General features: G+C 33.3%; 1 protein-coding gene across 2 annotated transcripts in view; it reads right to left on the reverse strand.

Annotated features, from left to right (window-relative positions):
• The window catches only part of GckIII (Germinal centre kinase III), a 228214-nt gene that overhangs the window by 114460 nt on the left and 92692 nt on the right, over window positions 1–21062 (reverse strand). Inside the window, exon 2 of one of the 2 annotated variants that reach the window (XM_089651230.1) lies at window positions 13013–13234. In XM_089651230.1, coding sequence (XP_089507356.1) covers window positions 13013–13234 — 222 coding nt within the window. Of the gene's footprint in view, window positions 1–13012; window positions 13238–21062 lie in introns of both variants that reach the window. The other variant, XM_089651229.1, reaches the window with a different exon arrangement.

Here is a 21062-nt window from a genome sequence, read left to right on the forward strand (position 1 = left end):
TCTAAGTAGTGTGAAAATGTTTGTCGTTATTCGGTTCGCATTGATGACAGGCGAACGCAGTCAAGAACACTCATCCCATAACGTGACATAACCGTACAATCCGGTTTACCTAGTATCCGCCTACATTGTACAATCGTAATTTAACGTACCTGCGTAGTGCGTGCGTACATACCTACGTGTATGTACGTTAACGGCACGGGGCACGTTGTTCTAGTACGCACATACAAGTTGCAACATACCGATAAGCCTAACCTTTTAGCGAAAATATTTTTATTGCTCTGGAAAAATAGACATACCGTCAAAAGAAAACATACCTCAAAGTGAGATAAAAACTGTAACAGAAATGCCTCAAATAATGATAAAATGCTGTTTTAATGATAATAATTTAATTGCTATACAGAATAGTAGACACTGTCTAAAGAACATATGGATTGAAGTATGACAAAGGCAGTTTTTACGAAAATTACTAAATAGCTTTTTTAGAAAAAAATAGGCATAAGTACCTACTTCCAAAGGAAAATATGACGACTTTTACACTCCACATAATAAGAGACACCTTCGGGAATGCTATATGGAGCGGCTTTTTAGGAAAGAGTGAACCTCTGTCTTGAAGGAGCGAGGAAATAAACAGAGTTATTGCTAAATTATTAAGATTTTTTTCAAATTATTGGTAATCGGTTTAAAAACTGGATTGCGGGAGTTAGGAATGAATTAACAGGTTTCCTGATAAACTTTTAGTTAATTACGAATATATACGGAACAAGTGTTCCGACGTCGTGATAATATATTCGTAATTAACTAAAATTTTATCAGCAAACCTATTAATTCATCGGTCGGTGGCTGAGTTGACATCGCGTTTTGAATTCCACCCAGGTGTAGTGTGTTCAATTCCTCGGCTGGCTAAGTCCTCCTTCACAGCACAAGCAATATTTTCCGCTTACTGTAGTGGTAGTGGGAGATTCTCAAATATTGTCAGGTTATTCGTAACCCGAGAATATTAGTATTTCTTTCTAAAAATAAATAAAAATAAGGAGTCCTGTTTTTAACCGGATTACCAATAATTTGAAGAGATTCTTAATAAATTATTTAAAGCCGGCCAATCATTCCACAGCCGAGCTGTTGAAATGAAGAACTGGTGACCCGTTCTAATGTGACGAATTAATATCAAATTTATACAATATACGATTGAGCACCAGTGTAGAAGGGATCAATGACACTAGTTCCTCGGAGAATCTTTCATTGAAATACCGGTAGAAAATGGATTTACGATTTAGTTGGAAGGTATATCGAAAAAAAAATAATAAGAATAAAATAAGTTTGAATATCACTGTATTTTATATATCTTTAATATATTAAGTAACCGGTTTCGGTTCAATCTAAACCTTCTACCGAGTTATACAAGAATACATTAAAATAATTATTACAGTGTGTAGGTAACATAGAAGAGGAAGAGAGAACATCAACACTCATTACGCATACATCAGCCTTGCACTCTTATACAAGTCGTACTGGAAAATATAGGGATAGCAATGGTATAACCTTTCATCGGTAATTAACCATAATCAGTCGTCGTGTAAATTGACTTATTTATGTTAAAAACGCGCGGCCGCCGGCACCTTCGACTCGTTCGTTAAGTTCTTTCGCGGTCGGAAGGATTCGGGCGACATCGACAGTCGCCACACCCCCTTCCTACTTCTTGCACGGAAACAATCACATTGATATTGCAAGGAATTTAGACTCTACGTATATATATAACTCAATGACAAACATGGATGCCTAATGTATTTATGGGAAATCAAGTTCAGTTATCCAAGAAATTATTGAATGATACGTTCACGCACGAATAACTGTTAAGTCATGTTATAAATTATAATCATTGATAACTTCTAGTTCGATCTGGAGCTGTTCGAGAATCGTGATCTGAGTTTTCGTGATTATTGGCGGTTCGCAGTTGGGATTGGGTCTCTCTACCTCTCTGCCCTGCGCTTTACTTTTGGACACTCTGGAGCAAATTATCTATCAATAATACTCATTTAAAACGTCGGAATCGTGAGAATTTTATATGAATAGTATTTTAACGATTGGCCTTAGAGTGGAGGTTAGTGTTTTGATTCTACAGATATATTCAATATACTTCCCTTAAACACTTTTTAAGTTTTAAGCTCTTTAAAAATATGTATGTTATTTTTAAAGGTAATCTCTATTCTGATGCCAAGTTAAAAAATAATTATATTAAATTCCATCGATAAAAAAAACTAAGCAATTTGCTCCGAAAATTATAAAAAAATACGTAATGGTTCAATTAAATTAAATGGTTATAAACTCAATGAAGTACGAAGTGACTGTTTCTATAACTGTGGTTCAATTCATACCATAAACATTTAACGATCCTTGTCTTTCAAGTCAGTCCGGATTCGAAAACCGAAATTCAGAAGAAAACGAATTCCAATACATAAAATAAAAGCAATTCATCTCAAATTTCGCCCATTAGGAATATTTCCAACGTGATTTATCGTTTTTTGTTGTAAAAATCAAGAAACAGAGAAAAAATAAGGAAATAAGGTACATAGCTACCACGTAAACTCCCTGTTATATTAATATTTTCATTATATATTTATTTAGAATTGACAGCATATGTGCCATTTACATACGTGATAGTTATTGAGAGTCATAGTACAATAGAAGGCACAAGTGCAATTTACATACATGATAGTTATTGAGAGTCATAGTACAATAGAAGGCACAAGTGCCATTTACATACATGATAGTTATTGAGAGTCATAGTACAATAGAAGGCACAAGTGCCATTTACATACGTGATAGTTATTGAGAGTCATAGTACAATAGAAGGCACAAGTGCCATTTACATGCATGATAGTTATTGACAATCATAGTACAATAGAAGAAAGAAAATTCAAATTATAATATTGTATAAGTAAACAAGACAAAAGACATAAAAGATTATATAAAGACAGATACAGAAGAAACAAAAAAAAAATCTGTTTTGCAGTGACCTCGTTAAAATATGCACTGCTAAAATGTTTAATTAGAACCTACGGCTTTATACTTCAATGAAGGTATATTAAAAACATCAGCTGGCAAAGCATAGTAATTACTAAATGTGTGTAATCTATTTATTAATTGAAACTTAACCTGAAACCGTACTATAATTGTCACAATATCTATTGATACATTACTACGTGCGCACTTGAAGTAAAATGTCAGTAAACTGCGCTATATAAATGCCATGTTATTATTATTATTAGAAGTATTTTTTAATACGAGGGAACCTTGATCTAATGAGAGGAACATGAAAGTTGATCAACATTTATATATCAGGGCCATCCAACCGATAATTTTTTTTTTGTATTAGGCAATACACCCTAAGAAGAGTGCTATGTGAACCGATAATTTACAATTTTGTATAAAAACATAAGATGTTTTTTTTTTTTAATAATATTATATCCGTCGTGTATAACAAGTTTTAGGTTTTAACATAGTTAATTTCAGAGTGATTGCGATATTCTCCATGATAAGAAATATTAGTCGTTGTTCGGTTATAAAATACACGTTAGTATGCTGTAGAGAAAGAAAACAAGTTTCTTTCCGCTAAATTAACAACACCGTAATAATTGCCATTAGTGAACTGGTATTTGGATATGAGATAACGTGATAACCTCAACAATGTTGGAAAACATACTTCGAAACCTTTAATTAAAACTTATTTAGGTACGCACGGAACCCAAAGCCTCATTCAATATTAATTTCATGCTGATGATTGAAAAAATATTAATTTAACATCTGATAATAAATTGTGTGTGGTAGTGGAGGAAACAGAACAGTTTTCTAGAAATTGCCTCTGCTAAGTGCAATTCAAACGAAAAGTTATAGAATAAAATTATAGAGAAGAAGCGGTATATTAATATCGTTCAGCTTTCTTAATAGGATATATTCACCGTTTTTGTATCCTCGAAAAAAATCACAATAAAAAGATATTTTAATTTTATTTTTAGGTTGAATTAATTTTCTATGACAATTTAAAATGTGCTGTTTTCGTTTTGCCGCCAAAATGTGAAGTTCGTTTATATTCATTAATTCGGCGGCGTTGACGTCACTCCGGGAGACGTTGGTGACAGCAGTTTTACTAGACATTGGCGTTCACAAAAAATTACATATTTTTAGTACGCTTATCACAGTCAGAAAAATAAACTTTAAATCTTCCACACATTTTTAACGGTATTCATAGTTAGTGAAAATACCCAAATATTTAACTGCAATTGAACGCTTCCATTATTAAACATTCAGATTATAAATTTTACTTTAAAGCCTTTAACCATTCCATAAAGAGCTTGAATTTAGTTTCAAGTTTGAATGGCAAAATTGTATAACTCAACTGCTTAAAAACAATAATCTAAACCTTGATATTCAATAATTTTGTACTAGCTGTTAATTCAATTTACCACTCTCATTCGTGAAATGTTTCCCGAATGAGCCAAGTTTTGTTTGAATTAAAGATCTCTGGTTATTTTAGTTCCTGATCGTATCTGCATCTATGTTACGCATTGATAAGAGCTCCATTAGCCTCGTGACCTGAATGCATGCGTTAGGTTATCACCCCTGTGAAACTCTGATTCAGAGCACGACCAAACAGTTCAGGAGCTAGGCACTTTCTCAAAAATACAACGTTCCCTTCGCCGAAAGAAATGGCACAATTTAATTGAAATGTCACTTTCCAGGAAAAGCCAGGATTTGTTTGTAGGTTGGATTTCCAAAAGAGACTTAGTATCCGCCTTCGGGGCATACTTTTCCATAAACAAAGGCAACCGGCATAATACCCCTTCGCCAGGTTTTAATAGGTTGGCGGAAGAATGAAAACTTGAGTCGTAAAGTTAATGGAAAAAGGCTGGCTGATAACACGTGGTACCTAGGTAGTCTAGAGTTTAGAAGGCTTTGAGTAAATTATTAATTAACAAAGTTACGAAAACAGGTGACTTGTATAAATTTAATGGTCAGAAAAGTTTAATGAAGCCAATCCGTTTTAATGGAAATGAAACATAAACTTCGGTTCAAAGGTAAACCAAAGCCTTATTGTTAGCAAATAAAATACTGTAAGAAGTATATGTCAACCACTTGAAATATTCCTTCTTTACATTCCTAAGCTTGGCGACACAAGCGTTTTTAAATGGCGATTTAAAACCGTCTTTTAGCTAGCTTCCGCCTGAGTGGTATCTTTGTCTGCAAACATTAGGGTAAGCATCCACGCTCTACTCATTCAGCTGAGAGCTGGTGTTGGATCCCTTTCAGGATTTGCAAAAAGCACTTCTACGAAAGGATTACGGGCTCTGAGCTCGTCTCTGTATACAATCCGTACTTTGAGCAAGCACTTCACATGGGTATATCAAACAGAACGTGAAAATTATAGGTCAACTCCATACCATAGCAGAGCAGATTTTTCCAGCACTCTTTACTGATACATTCAGAGAATATTAGTGACGCTGTAATACAGGTCAAACGGAAAACACGGCGAGGTTAAATGTGCCGTATCAGAGAAAACTACGATACTACTACTAGAAAACTACGGATTTTATTAAAATGTTTTTAGTATGCGCATTAAATGATTTTTAAAGTTTTTAAGCAAACCCTTCACCACGTGGGGTTCACGTAAAACGTTAAAATGATGACGTCATCAATATGACCATAGATCGCAGTAATGCCCGGCAACCATTTAACATGATAAATTCAATGGAATATTAGTGATGCTATGGTATAATTAATTTTACGAGGGTCAGAAAGAAACATAACGAATAACGAAGTAAAATAAACCGAACAGGGAAAATGTCATCGCATACACTTCAAACTTATTGGTAGCACAGGCAACGCTTATAATAATAAACAATTTAAATTCAAATTGAACACTGCATGAATGTTAAAGTTGATTTGAATAATAACTGAAAATATTCAGTCTTGTCTCAGAGCAGTCTCTGTCGAACACGTCCGCGAAAAAACGCAATAAAAATTCAAACGGAACAGTTTTAATAAATAAACATAAAAAGGTAAAATGCCAACGAACTCCGTAAAATGTATTGAATATAAATTGGGTTTTCGCTGGAAATGCCCAGGCACGACATCGATTGGACGATACGACATAAAACAATATTCTCCACATAGAGATTTTCCAATATTCCGCAAGGAGAGCAACTGGAGTCATAAATAACGGTTCACTACGTAGAGAGCCAATAACGAGTAAAAGCCAAGGCGGTTGGACAATAATGGTGCTGCAATCAATTGCGCATTCATCAATCCTAGGAAATAAATAAACTTTTTTTATGAAACTATTGAATAAGATAAATGGGCAAAGTGTTTTACTTAATTTAAAAGTAGAAAACATTTTGTAATCATACCTAATTTTTGTATAATTTTTCTTATAATAAATATTTTTACAATATAAAATTCTGTTTGTTTTGTACAAGGTTTTCATTTTTGTAATAGAATATTTATTTAATATTATTATTATTATTATTTTTTTATATAAAGAAAGCAAGACAAAAATATATATTACAGTAAATAATAAAATAAAATACAGAAAAAAAAAAACAGAAAAGTTCCAATAAACTACTTTTCAGTAGTTTGTCGATGGCAACTTTTCACATAAAAAATATCAAAAAAAGATAAAAACTTATTTTACTTAATGACAACAGTGATAACAATAAAAATTAACAATTTGTTTTAAAAATATAAAAACATATACACAACAGTGATAGTATCTACCTATAGTTTTTATTAGACTCTAATACAAACTATTTCTTTCAGCGAGCCAATTTTTCAACATAATATTTGTTTTTACATTTGTACATTTTTTTATTTCAGCAGGTAACATATTTAAGCAACTAGGTATCATGTAGTCCAGTGTTCTTTGTCCATATTTGTTTAAATGCTTAGGTACAATTAGTCCATCATTTATCGTAAAACGAGTATTGTAAGTGTGGTCCAGTCTATTTATGTATATAGGGCTACTCATATGCTGAAATATAATTTTATACCACAGAATTGATCTTAGTGAGAAAATTTTAAGATTCTGATAAAAGTATGGAACATTATGCCTTTGTTCGTATAAACTTTTATGAGCTAATAATTTAACTAGTGAATTTTGAACTGATTGAACATGGTTTATATTACATGAAAGTCCCCAAGCTGTGATTCCATACCTTATAATAGATTCAGCTAGTGATAAATAAATTATTCTAAGTGTACGTATTGGAACATAGAATTTTAATTGATATAATCTATTAACAATGGATCTCAGACGTTCAATATAATGATTTTGTTTAAGTTGTATTTTATCGCGCTTCAAAGGCATTATTAAATTGTCTGGGTTGACCAGTTTACTGACGGTGTTCCCAAACAACAAACTAAAAAAATAAATAAATATTCTTTTTTTTTTTTTTTTCGGAATAACTTTATTGAGTAAAACCTCAAATTGTAATATTTTAATACGGTCACATCTGGAACTCGAACCCAGGACCCTTGACTTTCCGGGACAGTGCTCTACCAACTGAGCTAATGGGACCCTATTCCCCTCGGTCACTTTTAACTGTATAATACTTCGAATAAGACAATGTTAGTGGTTCTTATTCGAAGTATGATACAGTTAAAAGTGACCGAGGGGAATAGGGTCCCATTAGCTCAGTTGGTAGAGCACTGTCCCGGAAAGACAAGGGTCCTGGGTTCGAGTCCCAGATGTGACCGTTTCCTTTTCTGATTTTTTTGTTTCAGATTTTCGTTTAGAAATCACTCATATTGTCTGCAATATTTAAATAAATATTCGATTACAAAAATTAAAACCTTGTACTGTGTTGGTATTAAGATGATTGGCAGATCAAATTATCGTTATTGGTAGATGACGGGGCATTACGTAATTCGATTGCATCTCAACATTACTTTTTATGTCGGCATTGTTTAATATGTATGTAACAAGGGTGTTTCTATTGTTGTGTACGAGACAGAGTCATCAGTTTTTGTTCCGCGCTGTATAGAAACAATCTCCTCAAGGAATGTAAGGCTTGCCAATATTAAAGGTGAGAGGTTAATCAAAAAAGATACATGGTCAACGAGAAAAGGTGCGATGCACAATGTGCCCATATCTAGTGATGTATTGCATTGACATACTTGAATAATTTGGTACCATAAAACATGGTACTGGTAGAAGGTTATAACATATTCTACGTTTTCCAGGTAACAAGCTTGCTGGCTAATTATCCAAACATTAGTATGCACTCATTGATGGAATGTTCCCTATAGTTGAAAGGAGTGCCAAGCAAAACGCTGAAGTGAGTGCACGTCTAAATGACTAAGATTGCATCCGAGCTTTTGAGAGATTCTTATGCCTGCTCTACATTTATTAGGCGAGACTATACTAGCGATCCCGAGAATTTAATAGACTAGTTCGCGAGACGTATCCTACCGTTTTTAATTAAAAGTGTATCAGAATAGGAAAAATAAGAATAGCTTCATTTCACTTCCCTTAAATTTCAAATGGAATATTGTGTATTTATCTGTGTAACTAAATTGAGCACATCACACCCTAGAAATTAAAAGATTCACAGATTCATGGGTCGCTGGGGGCGTCCCTAGTTGAGAAGTAATAAATAATTATTCCCTATGCAATGATTTAATTTATAATGTCAGCGAAATGTCAATACTGCGTTCGTTCAGCAGGCAATCCAAAACAACCTTGACAATATAAAAGCTCAATACTAAATGAGTTATGACGGATTCGGTATTCCGACATCATTAGGTATAGTACGAGAGCCCACGACCAAAATTTTTGTCTCATAGCAATACGGCCAAAACCGCATCAAATCGATAGATACGATTATCCTGAACTCGAAAATACCCATATCAGACATTTTCCGCGTAGCGTTTGATCTGACCGAATTTTCAAAATTGTCAAAGAATTTTACCGAACTGCATCATAGCAATATGTCTGATTTACAGACTGTAGTTGAATGATAGTTCTGAGATACCGGAAACATATTTTTCAGACGTTAGTGGTGTAGCGCAAACCCGTAAAATCACTTAAAAAAATTAAAAATGGGACAAAAAAAATGTCTCATAGTAATACGTCTGAAAATCTTTTTTATTAGTAAATTTTGGTTATTTGATGCGAACAAAACAATTTTCAGACGGAAATGTGAACGCATTAAATTTTGAGACCGTTTTGAAAATGTTAACAAATTTTACCGATCGGTATCATAGCAATATGTCTATAAAATTGTTGGACATGATAAAATAAGTTGTCCACATGTGCAAAAAATTTATATCAGACAAATTAAGTGTAGCACCTTCTCTATCAGACAACTTTTCGATACTCAGATATCATTTAAAAATCGTATTGAGGCATCTTGAATTTTCTGTTACAAACCAATGAATACGTTGCGACCCTGAATTTATTAGATGATAATTAACAAAGAAGACAAGGGAGATTCTTGAATATCTATGAAGGCTGTAAATTTAAAAAAACATTTAACAGGCCAGGCGACTTCGAAACGTTATTTTCGTTTTTGGGAGTATATGCTACACTTAAAGTGTCTGAAAACAGGTTTTTGGTAATCATGGCAGCAATACGAAAAGTTGAAAAAAAAATATCCGTATTGCTATGATACAGATCGGCTAAATTTGTTGACATTTTCAAAAATGCGCTCAGGCTATATGCTACGCGCAAAATGTCTGAAAACAAACTTTTTCGAAATACAATTATAAAATCTATGTACATTTTCAGTATTTTCACTGTCAGACGTATTGCTATAATACCGACTGTCTTTTTTTTTTGACACAGCAGAAATGGCCTCCCACGCAGTTGCTACACTTTCGACCGTTACTACACACCTAGTCGGGTTCAGAATCATACAATCTAACGATTTTATAGGGTTTTGCCGTATTGCTATGAGACATGGTTTTGGTCGTGGGCTCTCGTACTAGTAGGTGCGTAATCAAACAATGGAGGAAAATTATAAGATTTTTACGAATATTTATACCGAAGTTCATGACGAGGCTATCATTCTTTACGTTTTTTTAGTTTAGTTTAAATTCAATAAAGAGATAAAGTCTAGCCAGCTTTTAACCTGATTCACCTTCTTTGGCATGCACAAATACAAATACAGTTTCCAGAGATTTTCCATGAAAGAGAAGAACTGTATCGTCTTCGTATTTTATTACTGTGCTATTCGTATTAAAGATGATTAGATCATTAATATAGGCCAAAAATAATTATAGACCTAAGATACTGCCTTGAAGAACACCGCGATGGATGAGTTGGTTCACTTGTTTCATTAATCCTGTCTGTGATCTATTTGACATGTAAACTCCTGAAAGATTTAGCTATTTATATTTTTTTGTTGTTTAAGAACCTATGTGAATGTAATAAATAAAGTATTGGTAATTAGTTCAAATACTTTACAATTTTGTAGAGAAAATAACAACTCTAACTAAGAGCGTTGTGACAAAAATTTCGGTTAAAATACATCATAGGTTATAAGTTCTTATAAATTCTATGATGAACTTTCTTAGGCTATTTAAGTTTTGTAAAACAGGCAGCGAGCAACTTGTAGGCTTTCAAAACATTTACTACCTTTATTATTTTATATTAACCTTTTCTAATTACAGCTTTCGTAAGGAGCAGTGCCTGGTACAAAGCTTTGTTACGCGAAATATTCACTAAAGGAATAAAATCTCAAATCAAGGCGAAATTATCAATTCATTTTATGTACATATGTAAGTAGAAAACAACTTACCCATTTAACAGCAGATATTTCGCAAGGTATTTCGATGCTAATCCAATCGTAAATGTAAATACTTCTCGTCGGAGATACGTGTAACAGTATGGAGCTTGGAGATTTATGTCTTGTAACTTCCACGATAAATCGGGACCGCATTAAAATACGTCAATGTCTTGAAACCATTACGAAAATGGCCTCCAATAAAACTGATTTATACTGAAGGGGAAATTATTTTGACTGACGAGTTGAAATAAGCTTTCATTTAGACATTCACAATGAAAACTTCACCGTGTTCTATATATAGAGTTGAATACCAACGTTATTAATCACAGATAGAATAGACGAAGGTAACGTGACTCAATGTTAAGTGATGCAACGGTTCCTAATTTAACAATAATAAACGTAAATCATAATGTTTAATTATAAAAATATAATAATAATAATTTTAAAAATACATAAAATTGCTGCCAACAAAACAAAAGAGGAACAAATACTTCAATGTCAACATTATTGCATATCTTGCATAATAACATCATTGACGAAAAAATGCTTCCACTTGTTTTACGTTGAATCCAGTAGTGACTTTTGAGCGTGATAGCATTATGTGCTGAGAGTGCTAAGTTTGAAAAATTCGACATTATTGATGTTGTTTAATCGTAAACTTTTTTTTCTAAAATTCGGTATTTTGTATGAAGATTTTAAGGATTCTAGTTTGGCATCTTCATACAAAAAACTAAATTATCTAAAAAAAAAAACATATCGACTACAACACCAATAATGCCATTTTTAATACTAGCACTCTACTACACCCAAAAATTACATTCCGCCACTGGTTGAAAATATATATTTATTTTAGTTTCCACGTTATTCACAAGAAATCACTAAAATTTCGTTATGTATAATAATATAAAAGTATATCAAATGAGAGATTTAAAAAGCCATATACCCGTGTTTCACAAAATAAAATACAAATCTAGCATTGCTAGTGACTAGGTACCTTTAGGATATGGCATTTCCCGTCTAAGAGGAATGTGGAACTTCATTAATGAAAACAAAAATAGTGACTTGACAAAGATAATGTGTATTTCGGACAATCGTAAAGATAACCAATAGATAATCGTACATATATTCTGCGATAACGATGCATCGACATCATCTTCGATGTATCACTGCCTGACATCGTCTCCTCCCACACAAAATCAAACGATAAAGTGCATAGGTCACCTAGATCTCTAACGAAATATACATCAAATACTCACTGAGGCAATAGTCACTTATAATAACGGCTATATCAGATACACCAAAACGATTTGACGAATTGGCAATGGTGATAAGAGTGTGCCGGGTCTACAGACTAAATTAGGTATTCGCACTAAACAGTTAACTTTATCATCAGGCTCTAATCACCACTTCGGAGTTACATCCCAAAGATGGATTTAACCTACTCCACGAATCTTCTCTGCCCGCTCCAGTCCTCCAGTATTTGTCTTAGTCCCAGGTGATCTTGCTCTAATATTCTTACACAGTCAGTCCAACTATTATTATTTTTCTCCACTTTTATCCCATAGTTTTTACAAACGAAATAGGATATAAGAGTTATTTTTTTTTTTACATAATATATTATGTGTAATAGTTTACAAATGAAGTAATAGTCTGCCTCTAGGTTGTTCTTCAATGGGATGACATTATTGCCACAAAACCAGCCCATATCCGTCTTTGGAACCTTTGTGTTAAGGGACGTACTTGACTTACTTTAACCAGTGTTTCCAGACATTATTTGGAATAAAAGATGTAAATTAAATTTTGGTCTCCGATGACTTTAAAGACGTTATTTTTTTATTTTTTTGTATTAGGCAATTCACCCTAAAAAATTCTTCCACATGTCAACACTGATCACTCAGTCGAGTAACCGCCCAACCCCTCACATCGACCTTAGCCGTCGAATTCCTATAGATTTTCTATGTTTTAGTAGAAAAAAAAACAACATATTTAAATGTTTTATTCCAAATAATGTCAGGAATTACTGGTTAAAGTAAGACAAGTACGTCCATTAACATATGGTTTCCTGCTCAATTAGATAGTAGATTTAATTATTTATTTCAAAGCTGATGGTTCCATTTTATGGCGCAGCAACAACAAGCATTTTGCGCCAGATTTAAGCAAGTTCTCAAAAATTCTGGTATTGCTTCCGTCCTGATAAGATTTCTTTAATAGGTAGAAAATAATTGACGACTCACCTTAAGATAGGATCCAAAATACTTGGTGACATACTGGCTGTCGCATTGCGACAAGACCATGATCTCCTGCTGGATGTCCTCGATCTCATCTTCAGCCTCCTCGAGATCGATGATTTTGATGGCAACGACCTGCTGGGTCCTGTTGTCCACGCCCTTGAACACTTCACCGAACGACCCCTTGCCGATCTTCTCCTGCTTTGTGAAGATGAGCTCGGGATCGACCTTCTGCGGGAAAAGAAAGAACAGGTAAAGCACGAGTATTTTGGCTAATCACGAATAGAATCACTAGACATAGTATTCACAGGTCTAAGTTAGCAATAATAAATTCTTGGACACAGACGACAGCGTCGACGGTAAATTCCTAAAAGGAACAACAGCGACATTCAGTTATCTAGAAGTACTTTTTTAGTTTGTGAAAAGGAAATCTGCATTATTCAGTCGACGTAATTGGTTGTTATTGTCTGGTTTTTCGCAATTCTAGTTTGTTACAAGAAAAATAATACATCCAATCAAGTATCGGTCGGATTCTACCATTTACGTCATATTTCATCACGCCAGAGATATCGTGAGCCGAAAAAAAAGTGATTGCATAATTTGCATAACACAAATCTCGAAGAAACGCGAGAGGAACGGTTTATCGCGCGAGTTCATGACATTTCGTCTATGCTTGAAACTTGGCAACAATTTCAGTCATCTCGCACTATATACCGTATCAGTTCAACGTAATAATATGATAAGCCGTGATAGAATGCAATAGTGGAAGGAATAATATCGTAATAAAATATATTTAGGCATCAAAGACGCAACATAAACTAGGACATTAGAACGTATCTTGGTCGTAAGTTAAGTCATAAACGCTAGTTAGTTAGGCTATTAAAATAAAGAGAGAGCCGTCATTAAGGCATTTTTGAGAGAACAGTGAGTAATTTATTTCATTGCCTCAAATCATATAAACAAAATGGAAAATATATTCTTAAATTGTCTTTCATCGACCACCAAATATATACATTATATTACGATTATCTACCCAGAAAATTATTCCGTATAATTTACTGGAAACTTGCGAAATAAAAAAAAATAAGCAAGACTTTTAAATTATTATTGGAATAACTTTTGTTTTAACTGCAGAAGATTTTACCCATCAATGTAATATATCAATGAAGAAGAAGATAAAACTAACAAATCTAAACGAAACATAAGAAACTAACAGAATAAGACACAGAAAAATAAAAAAGAGAACGGTTATCTTTTTATTTTTCTGTGTTGTTCTGTTTCATGTTTCGTTTAGATTAGTTATTATTATCTTCTTCTTCAATGGTTCAACATTTTAAAAATGTATTTATCCAGACCTAACTCTGAGTAATCTCTAGTCCAATATAGAGGTTTTCGAAATGCTGAAAAAAGATTTATGCAATCTGACGATGTAGATTCGTAAGGTCATCATTGGACATTTCAAGGTCGGGACCCTTGGCAGGAAGCAGGGACCTCTACGGAGGCTGTGCCAAATATAAATTTAAAGTAAGCTTTCCAATTTGGACTGCAGAGTTCCAAAGTGCCAAGACAGGGAGGTTTTACATTATTTATATACAAAACAACAAAGGAAAACAAACGGGCCAACAGAAATAGTCCAACTCAATATTATATTTTGGAAGTCGTTTTCAATGTTAGATTCGATTTACAGACAAATATTTTTAAACCACGTATTCTGCGACATTTTTAGAAAAAGCATATATATTTCCGAACGGTTCCATGATAACTCAACACAGTGACAATTCAACAATCTTTAAAGTGATATAGTCATTAAAACTTACGAAAAAAATAACATGTAAACCTAACCTACGTAACCTATTTAATCTAGTTTTGGTTTCATCACTTTTCATGACTATATATCACTCTATAAAGGTGTGTGGAATTCTCATTTCGATTAGTTATTCGGTCACCTTTCAAAACTTAAATCAGTGGTTGATTATCACCATGACAGTAAAATACCTGTATAAAGTCAACTTTACACAGATATTTACATTGGCATTACAGGTGTTTGCATTTTTTTATATTTACAGTGGCATTAAAACGTTTTCATCGTGTATTGCATTTGAAAGTGTCGGATTTAACCTACCCACTAAAATATTAACAGCTTTCTTACTCGACTAATTGAAATAAATTAGGAAATCAATTGTAAAAAGTAAAATTAATTTATTGGAAACATGTACCTACTAACGATTTGTTATACTTTCTCCAAGCATCATAGCGAAATGCGTTGGAAGAAAGTTTTTGGTTAGAAAAAGCGATTTGTTTGGAATTTTACACGAAAAACGATTAAAAACCAATATCTCTCATTTCTATTGTTAAAACATTTTAATTTATATTATTAAACTCGTAGTTGCGAGCGTGAACGATGATTTATTATGGAATAATTCAGCCATCGATTAATAATTCCTCGGGAAAGTCAGTAATCTAATGAAAATATGCCTTTGTACTAAAAACTAACAATGTCAAAATCGACATGAATACAATTCAATTAAACAAAAAAACAATTAACGGAATAGGTCATTGAAATATTTAAATATTGACTGTCGTAAATAAATATACAATGTTTTAAATATACGTCATCTTCATCTAAAATTTTCAAAAAATACATTATAATAACTTAGTTTCTGATTGAAATTGTACTTTTTTTCATGAAATCAATAATTTGCATGAAATAATATATTATATAATTGTATATAATGTATAATTTAGCATTAGGTACGGGAAATTAAAGATATTGTATATTTCTAACAACGTTATGTTCACAACTTATGTAGTTAAAATCTGCCTGAAACCAGGACGAATGATAATTGGTAACAAAATCATTTTCTCAAGCACAGGGTTTAATGTAACTACTGCACGAATTGCAACATGAATAAGTAATCGCGACCGTATTGTGATAAAGGTGTCGCAATTGTCTGGGTTTAGAAATATGTATGTATATTTCCAGAGTAAGAACACTGTTTTTTACATCATGTAGAATAGACGACTCGTTTGTTACTGCTTGAAAAAATCTGCATGATGAAACAGAAAGACATCTCGAACGGTGAACTCTGGCATCGTGAAATTCGCACATCTTTTCTTTCAGCAAATACGCGAAAAAGAATTCTCTAGGCTTTGAAATATTTACTTAACCCTCAGGCTAATTTTTTTGCTTTTGGGAACAGCTCGTATTGTCTCATATAATTCGTTGTGTCTCCCTTACTTTCATGGTTAGAAATATGATCTAAACGGTGTTAGAAAGAGAAAACCGCGCTTTATATTCAAATATAGAAGATAATCACAAAATAATTAAAATGTACACTTATATGAAACCAAATGTTTTTATCGCAAATTGTGAAAAATTTATGCAACTTATTTTTATATGAAACAAAAAACAAATGAGGTGACAACATTTGTCTAAAAAAATGTGTGTTTTTCGCTGTCAGTAATTTTAGTTCAGTGTTTGGAAGAAGAAACGTAAAGTGAGTATTATTAAAACTTTTTCATGTTTGCATTCTATATTTTAACCCTAGATTCATAACCATTCGTCCCACAGACCGCACAAAACGTAAATTTGTTTCTAGTGTCTCGAGTGAAAGAGATAGAATGATGACCTCTCAAGTACCTTCCTAGATCGCTTGTTCATTAGTAACGCGGGTGTGCTTGCCTCGCAGTGAAGTCTTGTGGACAAGTTATAGACCTTTGAACGTCTGAGAGACGAATGTTTATGAATAGTGTAACTTTTGACGAAACTGCAAGTTATTTTGAAAACATTGTTTTTGATGAGTTCTGGTTATATAGAGTAAAAATAAGTATATGATATTATTCTATATGAGTTATTATTTATAGTTACATCTTATTTTATCGTTAAAAATGTATTATTGTGTGTATTTTACATCAAATCTTTTTATTTTATTTTAGAATGGATGGTCGGCAAATTGATGACTATTTGAATCGTTTATCTGATTCTGATGATTTTACCAGTCAGCAAAAGGACGTAGAAATCAGTGATGTCGAAGATCATGTTGAATTAGATGAAATGGTCCCGACAGATTCCGACAGTGATAACGACATGGTTACGTAAAAGACACGAAATGCCAACTTTGAAGAGATGCCTAAAAAGGAAAATGGCCGAAGTTTTAGATGAAATACCTACCATTGCCACACCTGGTCCAAGTGGTACTCAAAAAAAGGTTTGTGGTTATTGTGATTATAAAAAACGGCATATGACAAGGTTCCAATGCAAGCAATGCAAAAAGTATATGTGCATGGACCATCGCGGCCTCATGTGTGTGGAATGTACCGATGAAATTTAATTTTGACTCGTTTATTATTTTTTTTGTTACCTAATTAAACATATTAAAGTGTGCCATACTTAATTTATTTATTTTATTTACAAGTACCCCAAAACTCGTCACTTAAATTTAGTCGTCTGTGAGACGAATGTTTATGAATAATGTTCCTCTTAGATAAGGTTATGAATCTAGGGTTAATTACATTCATTGGTTTTAGGATGCTTTCAGAAACATTTCATTTATTAGGACTTAATTGCAAAGCGGAAATACTTCGACCTTCTGACAGAATATGCCAGAGGCCTGAGGGGTTAATCAAATCAACGTATTGTTTGTTCAATAAGAAAAAAAAAATTAAACATAGATGGGCGAAGTCAGATATTAACTAGGTATCATGATGTAGTTAATGTGTATTGTATTTAAAGTCGTTGCTTAGCAACCCTGTAAAATTTCAAACATCTGGCTTATCCGGAAACGCACTTCGAATTAACCTCTTACACAATAAATGTACAACAAGCGCTTTCCAATGAATTATTGATAAATAGACAGCAATTAAAATGATATAATTACACACGTTATTCTGAAATTTAATTATTAGATGTCGGATGCCATAAACCAAGCTAAGGACTACGATAAATAATAGTGAGAGAGTAAATAATGTGTTGTGCTACTAAACGGTAGTTATTACTACCAGAAAGGATCGCTTGAAAGCCGTTGTTGTATGTTTTTATCCCGAGGAGGATGATTTAAACTGTACCTAAAAAGCAGAATAATGGAGGTTCGCTTGTTTCAAAATGTATTTACTGTAGGTATGAAAAACCTTTAAAAAGTCAATGTTTTTGTTAAACAAAATTGTAGAAATATTTTCTCCAATATCTAGAAATACAAGAACATACAAATATTAAAAACAAAACCGCGAAAATTATGTGTTGATAAATATTTTTTAAAAACACGATACGAAGAATAATTGCTATTCTATCCTGTAAAAGATGGCATAATAACCCAAAAATAATCAGGATAATAGTTTTGGCCATGAAAATCTCTAATCATATCCAAGAGAAAACTTATTTAATTATTTTTGGCTTTCAACGGAGTGTTATGTATTATATGAAAACGCTCGGGCACAATGCTTAAACAAATTACCCTGTATTCCCCAATCGAGTACTTTTATAATACTTAGTTAGAACTTAGCGACCGAACTTTAAGGTAATTACTTCAATATATTTATTTACGATCGCATTAAAACTCTCGGTTTCCATTAAAATTAAGCATTTAACCGAAGCTGCGGCGGCCGTCACTGGCGGCAGGCTAATTTCCACGATTAGCTGTGGATTATGAGATTTCTGCGGGACGCAAGCGTTTCCGAGACTACTGCCGAAGACAAAAAGGAGGCCAGATAGCGGGGACCACCGCAATATTTTGGAACGCTGCCAGATGGGCGGGTGCGCATTTTCCGCGGAGGGCGTGTGGTGGGTAAACAAACCACTGCCGCGACGCCCCAGAAAGCGTCACGACGCTAAATCATTGCACGGGCAACATAAAAGGTTTAGATTAACGATGATGCAAGTCCAGAATTATACACACATCACACGCAAAAACATTTTTTTTTAAATTCATTAGACACTAGACCACCATACAACACTCATGTCCGTATCATGGCATTCGTAAATAAGTTTTACACTGGGACCGGAAACTCGTAGTACAAGCGGGAAAATTATAAATGTATATCACACAGCAAAGCAAAAAAAAATTTTTTTTCGACAATTGTTGTAAAATTACTTTGGGTTGTAATTTTGATTACATATACATAAAACATTTTTTCAGATCTGAGTACCTCGTAATTTATACGATTTAGACATTGAAAACCTCAAATAACTACCTAATAAATGCTAATATTTCTATAGACTTCAGTAAATTACAAGTGTTTATTGTATTGTCAAGTCCACATTTAGAGCGAGCGGTTGGAGAAGAGTGTCAATAAATATTTTTTAACGATCAACCGGAAAACAAAAGAAGAAGACGCCATAAACAGACATGGCACGATCAAATTAACCAAATTGAAGTAGACGGGAAACTGAGTTGTTGGCTAGTTAGTAATAGTAATAAATAAGAACACTATAAACTGACTGTATAAAATATGTAGGGTTAAGAAGATTACGATTGCCAGTAACTAGTGATTGCCCACTCACTCTTTCTTTTCTCACTAACGCATGCAAAAATATTTCGTCAAAATCTTAGAATATATCTATTAGTTCAATGTGAATCGACAAAATGATATTTCGGTAGAAACAGCCACTTTGTTGAAAAGTGAAATCAGATTTTGTAAGGCTTTTATTAAAAATGTATCTATTATTATGGTAACTTGGACCAAAGCTACACCCTTCAAAGTCAAAATCTCCTTAAGTGGGCAATTATTACCTATTTTGCCCCTTGTATGTACTTACATAAAGCAATCCTTTGTAAAAAAAAATCGTCTGTATCTATAATAAAGCGAAGTTGGAGATATATGGCACTTGGCCTGAATTAAATTCGGTAATCATCTCAAGAACTACTCCAAACTTTATTCAGTATTACTCTGAACCCAATTCTGGTGGAAAATGCGACCGGATTAGAAGTGCACAAGCAATGCGGCATTTTATTACCATTATATCACTTTTATGTGATCGCTCTTTTGAACGGAGATTAAAGTATTTTAGAAACTCCTACACACCGCATTAAAAATACTACATTCTTGTTCATTAAATCATTAACAGAAGGCTTATAAATAACTGAAAAGAGTTAGTTTTAATCATAATGTTATGTATCGAAAACATCACAAATTCAAGGCAAATAATTATCAACAAACCAAAACGTTTTAATGGTGGCATGTAAATGTATTTCTCTTTAAATCTCCAATAGAAAATACACAAACTGTAAAGGAACGACATATCGTGATTCATTTTTGAGTTATTATGCCGTGTCTCGACTTATCATTATCATTATGTGCAGTTTGCTTACAAAAAATTTGAACAACTTTTTCTTTTTAACTTATTTTGAAGGTTATACCAGTCAGTGACAAACAAGATAACGGTCCGTTATCTTTTTATATTTATGTGTTTTGTTCCGTTTCAACGGTTTGGGAATGTAGAACGAATGAGCGAAGAAAGGAGTCTAAGGAGAATATATAATGCAAATTTGAATGGTAGCGGAAGTCGGGGACGAGCGAGGAAGACATGACATACTCGAGTCGGGCCATGTCAAGAGTCAGAATAATAGAAGAGTATGTATGAGACGATGTATGAATGTGAATGAGGCAAGGAGTGTGTGCCTAGACCGAGTTGTTTGGCGGTACGTCCTCTCTGCCTACCCCTACGGGGAAACGGCGTGATAGGTTAGTTAGTTTGTTGTTCTGTTTCGTGTTTAGTTTAGAATTATTAGTATTATCTTCTTCTTTAATGATATTCAAAAAAAAAACATTCAAATGAATTCAAAAACTTAATAAGCAATTTATCTAAATCAGCACTCCATTCGTAAGTCGTAAAATAAGCACTTTGCTAAACTAAACATTGAATATTATTCGCTTTGCAAGGATTCAGGAACTGAATAGAATGCTGCCCACAGAGACCGATACAATAAATTTTCAATTGCGGCTATGGTTGACATTAATGACTGGATTTCAGCGCCACCTTCGCAATAATAAAAACCCAGATCGAAATCCCCTCCAATACCCCGCAGAGATGGGTTTAAAACGGGTAGAACAATAAACACTA

This window comes from Hesperophylax consimilis, chromosome 4 (assembly GCF_061612785.1).
Source record: "Hesperophylax consimilis isolate HC1 chromosome 4, BYU_Hcon_1.0, whole genome shotgun sequence".
Classification (NCBI taxonomy): Eukaryota; Metazoa; Arthropoda; class Insecta; order Trichoptera; family Limnephilidae; genus Hesperophylax; species Hesperophylax consimilis.